General features: G+C 42.4%; 1 protein-coding gene across 1 annotated transcript; it reads left to right on the top strand.

Moving 5' to 3' along the window:
* Positions 1 to 1,292: 1,292 nt before the first annotated feature.
* On the top strand, positions 1,293 to 8,267 carry LOC121813725 (anosmin-1-like; the record flags this gene model as incomplete). The annotated part of the gene is made up of 5 exons (XM_042217619.1): positions 1,293 to 1,355; positions 2,003 to 2,207; positions 2,489 to 2,673; positions 4,377 to 4,506; positions 8,094 to 8,267. Coding segments are annotated over 5 exons (726 nt in total), but the record flags the coding sequence as incomplete, so codon positions are not given.
* Positions 8,268 to 9,244: the final 977 nt, after the last annotated feature.

The raw sequence follows: 9,244 nt of genomic DNA, 5'->3' as shown, positions 1-9,244 counted from the left end.
TCAGACGGCATCTGAGACTGAAGGGCTTCAAAAACACAAAAATGTCTTCAAAGGCCTCGTCTCCTTGAACGCCACAGAACTGATCATTTGGACTTTGCAAGCGAGCACCAAGCATGGGACACTGAAAGGTGGAAGAAAGTTTTATTCTCTAACGAGAACAAATGTAACCTCGATGGTCCTGATGGTTTCCAACGTTACCAGCATGACAAGCAGATCCCACCTGAGATGTTTTCTACGCTCCACAGTGGAGGGGGCGCCATAATGATCTGAGGTGCTTTTTCCTTCAGTGGAACAACAGAGCTTCAGGAGGTGCAGGGGCTTCAAACAGCTGGCTGTGTCCAGATGTTGCAAAGAGCATCCCTCATGACTGAGGGCCCTCGTCTTTGTGGTAACGACTGGGTTATTCAACAGGACAACACTACAGTAAATATCGCCATAAAGGACAAGGCACTTCTTCCACGAGAGTACCATCACTCTTTTGGACCATCCTGCATGTTCCCCTGATATAAATCCAATTGAGAACCTTTGGGGATGGATGACAAGGGAAGTTTACAGAAATGGACAACAGTTCCAGACAGTAGACGCCCTTCCCCTTTCTTCTTGTTGCATATTGAAGCTCTACTTGGAACCTTGTTAAGATCCAACCATGCAAAACGATGCATTTTTTGCCATTTTAAACTTTTGATTGAGACTACATATACACACAAAGGATAACGAACGGGAACGGGTCACAGGTGGGAACACAGCTGACACTAATCCGATTGACACACGAGACAGAGACTTTGAAACTAACAACAAGATGGAGACATGCAAACTTGACACGAGTCAAGGGAGTAACCCGACAAGGGGACACAAAACACGAGGAGATAAGAGATAAACAGATACGAAGACAAGAGTGACTAAACATGAAACGTGGAACACGGGGGAGGCGGAAAAAGAACCATAAAGGCTAGATGACAAAACCAAGATCAGAATATACAAATACTACACAATGCAGAGACACAACAATAAGAACCAAAACCAGGAACGTCAGATGAACTTTAGAATATTAAATAAACCAGAATCAAATGGTCCAAATACATAAACCCTGCATCACGGAAACATTACAGATGTTTAATTTGAATCTTTACAGGTGTTAGCAGGTTCGATTTGGATGGAGCCTCCAGCTTTTGTGCTGAGCAGGAATCTACATGAATGTGCTAAAATGCTGAAATGTGCCTCGTGCATATTTTCTTATTTTATTAATTTTTTGTTTTTTTCTGTTTTCTTCCATTGTGTTGGGTTATGTGTAGTGCCTTCAGCCATGCAAAGAACTGTGGGAAACCAGGAAGGTGGCATCTCCAAAGTCTTGCGAGGTAAGACGGAAACAGCGCGTGGCATTTTTGTGCTCTTGTGCAAGTCTCGGCAGCCTCGGTGGCATTGTCGTTCTTTGCAGACGCACGCTTTTGTTGGCACCACAAAGCTGTTTTGACCTTGTGCAATAAATGAGCGTTTGTGTGTGTTTTTATAAAGCTTTGTGCACTTCTAGTATACATGGGACACTGTGCAACAGTTTTATGTGCATTTTGTGTGAGTGTGTGTGGCCTGTTTATTTGTAAAGCCGGTTTCTGTGGCTTTCTGAGAGATTAGTTTTTCATCACAATAGCTGAAGCGTGTTACTCGCTGGATGGCTGATTGGCTCGCTGGTTATGAACACAGGGTAATTCAGAGCTATTAGTGAAAGCTTGTGTTTACATTTTCCTGATCTACAGCTGTCTGCACAAACAGAGAAATGCGCACATGCACGCACACGCATGCACACGCATGCACACGCATGCACAAGCACACACATGTAGCTTTTTGGACCAGCCTTTAAACAGACAGTAGGAGTATACCACAGGAAGCGCTTTCACCCTTACTGTGTGTTTTTGTGGCCTCGTGTGTGTTCCTATACACTGTGTGTTATTTCTGTGATGTGTCAACTGTAATAATAATTACACCCACCGTGCTTTACTCTCAGAAGCAGACAGAGTGTGTGACAAGCAGGGAGTTTCTGGCCTCGTTAAGGTCGTCTCGTCAGGGAGACTGCCCTCCGCCTCAGCGAGCCACAGGATTTGCCGCGGCCTGCGTGGAGAGCTGCTCGTCAGACCAGCACTGCCCCTCCCCCAGGAAGTGCTGCTCCAATAGCTGTGGACATACTTGCCAAGCCCCAGCCAATCTGTACAAAGGTAAAGGCAACTTTTGGAGTTTGTGTGAAGCATAATGTGGTAGCTGTTACTGATCGTCCTATCAAGTGGTTTTGATAGATAGACTGTAAATGAGTAATTAGACCCCAGTTATTAGACTTAATAAGGCAAAATGCATCACAGTGTGTGTCTAAGTCGTCCCGGGAACTCCCATAACTGTCCAAATGTTTCTGTGTCATCTAATTGTAATGTCAGTATGTTACTAGTCAAGTGAGTTATACTGATATGTAACAACAAGCTTGTAACCTGGTCTGTCCTCGCAGGTGTCCCTCTGAAGCCTCGAAGAGACATTAGCTTTTTGGAGGACTCGGAGGGTCGTGTGAAGGTGATGTGGGTGTCGAAGTTCAATGTCAGCGTGGAGCCCGTCGTTTACATACTCCAGTCCCGCTGGAACATCGGCATTCACCCCAGTGAAGACCACGCCTCTCCATGGGCTACTGTAGCCATGGTAAATGGTTAATAGTCACTTTCCATGTGCTAATTAAGTAGTGAGAAAAACTGATATTTACATAACAATTAAGAAGTAAACTTATCATAGACTAAGGAGGGGACTTGTCCTAATAATAGCCTTATGTTTGTGTCTGTTATTGGGGGTTGTTACATGATGTGATGATTATTGATGATTATTTGGGACAGTTGTAGAGTCATTCGGGCTGTAAAACTGGCTCCCTGTGCCTTTAAAAGTGGAGCCGCCCCACAAAGTTTGTAACATATCTTTACCTCATAACTCTCAATTTGCCTTGAATGATGAAACTTCTCAGCTATGGAGATGGATGTTAGACTTAGTTTCCACCTCATCAGTCTGCTGCCTTGCTGTCTAAACCTCTCCACCCCAGTCATTCTCCCATTCTGCCAGGGTAAACGCTCTGTGTGTGTGTGTGAGGGTGTGTGTGTGTGTGTGTGTGTGTGTGTGTGTGTGAGTGTGTGTGTGTGTGTGTGTGTGATGTCTGTCTGTGTGTGCATGTGTGTGTGTGCATGTATGTCTGTGTGAGGTTAGGTAAATAAGCAGAGCTTAAAAAGGAACCACAGGCAGCCACAGTCATTCCTCCGGCTGACTCTGAATGACTGAATGCTCATTATGGACTTAAATAGATGGCAGCTCGTGTCTTTGTGAGTGTGTGTGTGCGACTGTGGATGAGTAGATTTGAGCCGCAGCAGTCACATTTGCACTGTCAAGGAGACAAAACAAATTAATCTTTAAAGATTTTAACCATAGTTTGGATAAACCGTTTCATTTCAACACTATCAGAGGAATTCCAGCCTGACAGTGTTTATCTGACATCATCTGACAGGATGTACAACTTTGTTTTTGCAGCTGAACACTCAAAAATCCTTCCTGAAAGAAGTCATTTTCTGCTTTTGATTAGAATCGTATTAGAGAGGTGTTTAGGAGGATGCAGTTTGTGTCGTGTCATTTAATTAGCCCACCTTAATTCATATAAATGAGAAGAACAACATCAGTCTGTCAGGGGTTAACCAAAGCTAACCAAAGGCCAACACGGGAATTTATCTTATCCAGGTAACATCGGCGTTATCGCTGGGGTCAAAGATACCTCACACAGCTGCAGACAAAGCAGCTGATTATCCTGATCGCCAGTGTTAGAGTGCGAGAACCCAGATAACAGGAGGATACCCGGGGTATGCTGAATTCATATTACAGGGCCCAGCTGCCCATGCATGCAGTTGCAAGAGACCCATCACTCTTTTTAAAACTTATGAGTGTTAAACTAGTTCAGTGAATATTCTCTTTTTTAAACAAAAGCCTATTTTTCAAGATTTAAAGGTCTGTAATAGTGAGTGTTTAAAAAAATAGTTTTAAATGATTCCTCTAACTCGCACAGACACTAGGAGTAAAGAAAAAGATCAATCAATATTAGCCTTGACTGTTTTTCCTCTGAAAATGATCCCCTCTGTATGTTTGCCTGTCTGACTCCATGATGTTGGGGATCAGAGCTCTGTGGGGATCATATCGTCTCCTGCAGAACTCATATAGTCCTCATGCCTCTTGATGTATTTCTTGGTCTGTTGTTATGCTGCAGAATGATTTTGGAGCCAATCTGATATCTTCCTGGTGAGATGTAAGCACTGCCCTGTATGTCTTAAAATATAAAAACCTAGCCTGCGTATTGTGCCATGCGTTTGTGTGTTTAGACACTCTCTGAAGATGCGATTCTGTCAGATCTGAGACCTCAGCGTTGGTACCAGTTTAGAGTGGCAGCCATCAACAGCCACGGCAGCAGAGGTTTCACCACACCCAGCAAACACTACATCTCCAGTAAAGGTAAGCACACATACTTCGTTTTTTATGAGCGTCTCAAAGTGAGTGATGATGCCTCTGCATGTTGCCATAAGCTAGCGGTGAATTTTGATATTCTGTCATGAGACACTGAGCAAAACACAGATCCTTGCACTCATTTTTTGTCATTTTATGAGAGATATTACACATCCCGCAGGAGGAGTCAGAAAGTCAGGATGTTTTCCCTTCCTCTCCCTTTCTGTGCTCTTTCTGTCGTTCACGCAGAGTTGATGGATAAGGTAAAAAACTGTCAGGCAGTCTATAAAACACAAGCAGGAAACCGAAATGTACACAAGTGTGCACACATGCACGCATTTACACAAAGCGTAAGGACTCGCTCCGTTGGTTTGATGCCAGAGTGAAGTCCCTGATGTAGGTCTGAGAGACTGGGTGAAAGTGAGAGTAAGACAAGCGCACACACACACACGAACGCACACACTGTAGGAGGTATTAGCTGTAATGCTTAGCAGACTTAGGTCATACTGGTATTTTGCCAGGATTGGCTAGTGATATGAATTCACTGCCAGGATTGGCTAGAGCATGTTTGAATGTGAATAATGACTTCAGGTTGGACGGAGCTGTGGAAAAAGGTTCTTTATCAGTTGAACACTTAAGGGAGATTATGAAGAGCAGTGTGAGATAGCATTTTCCACCTCTCCGACGAAATTTTTATAAACATTTCAACCTGTGCCGTGGCAAGCAGAGTGCAGGGTTTGTAAGCGGGGTTGTAGCTGGGCTTTACAGAAGATATTTGCAGGTAGAACTGTGATAAAAGGCAAGTTAACGTATCGCTTTGTGGACACGACGAGCAAATCGCTGAGCGTGTGCAATAAATGCGAGAGAATTTGGATTTCATCAAATGCGGACGGGTCGATAATAAGATGCCCAATAATGTTAAATTAAAAACGATTTTATTTCCTGCACTCTGCTCAAATTGTCCGCGCTCTGAAACCGAAAAGGAGAGGAAACTTTCCAACAGGATATTGGATCGACTGGTGCTGAGATTTGTGAGGTCGGCCCCTCTGCGACCCAGAATACCCTCTTTGCAAAGGTGTTGCAGAAGCTTAACACCGGCTGAACTCTGCTGCTGGCAGCCAGCTAAACAGGCTTAGCGTACTGCTTAGTGTTTTATGAGGGCGTTATATTTGGGACTATTTGCTGGGAAGAGTAGCTTCCTGAATTCTCTGTAGATGGCTTACTTTTGTATGAAATGACCTTCAGAGGTGCTAATTCTTTTTATTTTTTGGTAAATCAGATAGAACCAGGTTAGCTTTTCAAGCTAGATTTATGCTCTGCTAAGTTAACTGGCTTTAAGAAGTTACTCCTCTAAGTCACCATCACATGGTGTAGTTTACAGACATGGTATTAATGCAAAGCAAACCTAACAGGCTGTTTCCTATAGAAAAAGTAATTAAATAAGGGTGATCAGTCTTCAAAATCCATATCTGTGCAAGCAAGAGGCAATAGCTCAGTGTCGAAATGTTGAGTTCTTCTTCTGTGACACGGTGTGTGTTTGTGAGTGTATTTTGAGAACCAGGGTTAAAGGTTAGAGCCACACTTGAACATTTCAAATACCATCAGATGGCAGCCAGAGTCTTGTTTCTACCTCATTAGTCTGATTAGTCAGAGGTTGGAGGTCAGGGGTCACAAATCCGGAAGCTGGCAGATGTTAAGAGGGTTGTGCTTTCTGCACGGTGACCTGACGCTAACCAGAGTGAAACTTGGAAACCGCTTTACATCTTGTTAAAATGTTGGTGTTACGTGGGACCTGCCAGTAGTAATCACGAAGGGATGTTTGGATCAGAAAAGTAATCTTGGTGTCTTCACTTTATGACATAAAACATTCATTGAGTTCATTGAGAGTGACGGGAAAAGCCCTCAGAGAAGAACAGGTTTTGATTCTCATCTGGCAATTACTGCTGGCACTGAGATGTAACACAAAACACCACGTATGCATACGCACAAGCAGTCCTGGTCATGGAGTTTCCAGTGTTTTGCCCCAACTTTGATCTTTGCATTTAGGTCAGCCAAGCACAGCCTGGGGCTGTGGGAGGCCTGCCATGGGGGATGTAGTTCTAATCAGATGCATTTTGTAGTTTTAATCAAATACAGGATCAGGGATTTTGGGCTCTAATGAGATACAGAGTCACTGTTGAAAGACTCATACGGTTACCAGCAGTGATGGCCTTTGGTCTGTGTTGTGGCAGCTACTGAAAAGGACGTTAGGTTTCTCCAGTATCACCCACCTTTGATGCTTTAAATCTAATTGGCTCTGTAGACTTGAATCAAACCAAGAGGAAATGTGCTTTTAGCCCCGAGAAAAAGAAAGTCAAGCTGGTAAAAGGCCTTTGTTGCAAAGGACTCACTCCTCTCCTCTTCCCTTTTGTTGATATCAAAAGTTTGGCAGAATTTAAATTGCAAAAGTGTCAACTTTAGACACAAATTACACAAACAAATTAACAGGTTTTAACACCCAGCAACAAAAATTAAGCCTTTAGCTTGTACTGTGCTATTTTTCCTTTTTTTGCCAAAGAGAAAACACAATGTGCAATGTTACCTTTTTTAACATTAATTTGGTGTTAAATAAAAATCACAGTTTGTCTTTTTGGATGTTCCACTGTCCAAATTTGATGTCTGGAAACATAAAACTTCAAGGGCTGTGAGTGAAACGAAGCAAGAGATAATTGTGTGCAGTAGTTAAACTTTAACAGTTAATATAGAAAAATGAAAACAAATTTATAGATTCTGCGGTTTTAATCAGAAGAAAAAAAATTAAATTTTATGATTTTTTTACGCAATTAATAGTTGTAAAAAAAAATACATGAACAAATATAGAATATTTTTAAGGTGTCCTATTGGAATCTTTAAATAAACTAATGTCTTTTTAATGTGAGCTAAAGGATTTTGGTTGAGAAAAAAAAAAGGTCCTTTGAGTAATCTGACATTATTTTATGTAATTCTACTTAAATAGTAACATGTTAAGTCAGTGACAGTGTTAACCAAGGTGTTGTGTCAATAGCAGTCTATTGTTGCTGAAGAACAGGCAGGCTTCAGCAACCCCTACAGAAAAAAACCCTATGAGCAGCACTTTGGCAACAGTGGGAAGGAAAAACTCCCTTTTAACAGGAAGAAACCTCCGACAGAGACAGGCTCAGGGAGGGGCGGGGCCATCTGCTGCAGCTGGCTGTGGGGACCACTAACATTGTTTGAGTCATCAAACGACTGGATGATAAGGCCACAGGCGCCGTTCTCATGAATGGAAACACAGGCAGCTGGTTTGGTCCTACAGCTGAACTCCCCCTGGATTGTCTGCTCTCACCCACCCTCTCGTACACACACCAGGAGAGAGCTGACAAGGTAGGCAGAGAAAGAGATGGGAGGACAACATCCAAGAGTGGACAGGCAGAGTCCCAGAGAGCTGTGGAGGACAGAGAGAACTGGAGAAGGGTGATGGCCTTGTCTTCACTGGGACCCCAGTGACTTCAGCAGAGGTCAGGGGTCAAGTGAAGTGAAAGAAAAAAGAACTGCAACATTGCCTAACTATATGTTTTTCTTTCTGTGTCTCTATGCAGACCCTTCGCCCCCAGAACCGCCCACGAATGTCAGAGTGAGCAACCAGACACTGAATAGGACACAATCAGCGTCCCAGTTCACAGAAAGGTATCTAAAAAGCTATGTCAGTGAAGGATTATCAGATGCATCATTTTATATATAATCTTTAAAATACATCTATTTACCACTGCAGCTGGGAAATCAGTCATAAACTGTGGTCAGCCCTATAAAACACGTCTTCTTTTTATTCCAACTCACTGATTCCAGAAGGAGAAACAGAATTAATGAAATGGCATCAGAAGTTTATCTTTGCACAAATTAATGGCTACCCCTGGATGAAAATGTCTTCTGTACAAAGCTCGTCTAGACTCGGTTTATTTTTAACTTGACTCATCTGCCGAGTGATGCTCGTGGATGTGAAAAAAAAGACGAAAGTGTCAATTTAACAAAGGACAAATTCGAAGCTTCGACTTGATGGTTGGATCTTCAAAATCTCCTTTTATTAATCATATCTGCAGCGTTACAAAACCTGGAGCTCAAATGCTTCATATGAGTCAGTGAGCACATGTGTGCATTGGTTTCCTGTCTTTAAGTCATTAACCTCTTCTTGCTAATGTCACATATCACAGAAGAATACTGATCAGGGATGCAACGACAATTAGTCAACAATTGGAGTTTTCATTAACTGGCTAATAATCAGGTAAAGTGACTAATTAAAAAAGATAACCGCCAGTTTCAGCCTTAGTCTGATAGTATCATGGAAGCTAAGTTATGTTAATATTTTCATTTTTGTAAATTATTGTAATTATTATAAAATTTGTAACCCTGCAACATTCGGCCTTTTTTTTCTTTCGCTGAAATATTGGATTTTCTTCACTCGACTAACACGAGTAAATGTAAATGGCTGACGGCTTCGCTCAGGCAGAGGGAGTCTGTGTACGGAAGCTGCAACGTGCTTTTATGGGGAGTGAATAAATGTGATAAATTGCTCTTCTAAGAGAGTTGGTTGTGAGTTGATGCACACAATTTGTCTATTTGTCACCTCTGTGTGGTTTTACATGGGGAATCAAGAGATGCAGTTGTTTTGACCTGAGATCTTGGAATGGGAGGAAACATGTTACACAGACCGACCTCTCAATTTATCAACACTGTGGCAAAAATCTCATTTTTT

This window comes from Haplochromis burtoni, unplaced genomic scaffold (assembly GCF_018398535.1).
Source record: "Haplochromis burtoni strain Fernald_Lab_line unplaced genomic scaffold, NCSU_Asbu1 Contig_2353, whole genome shotgun sequence".
Taxonomy (NCBI): domain Eukaryota; kingdom Metazoa; phylum Chordata; class Actinopteri; order Cichliformes; family Cichlidae; genus Haplochromis; species Haplochromis burtoni.
This window is presented reverse-complemented; position numbering and strand designations above follow the sequence as displayed.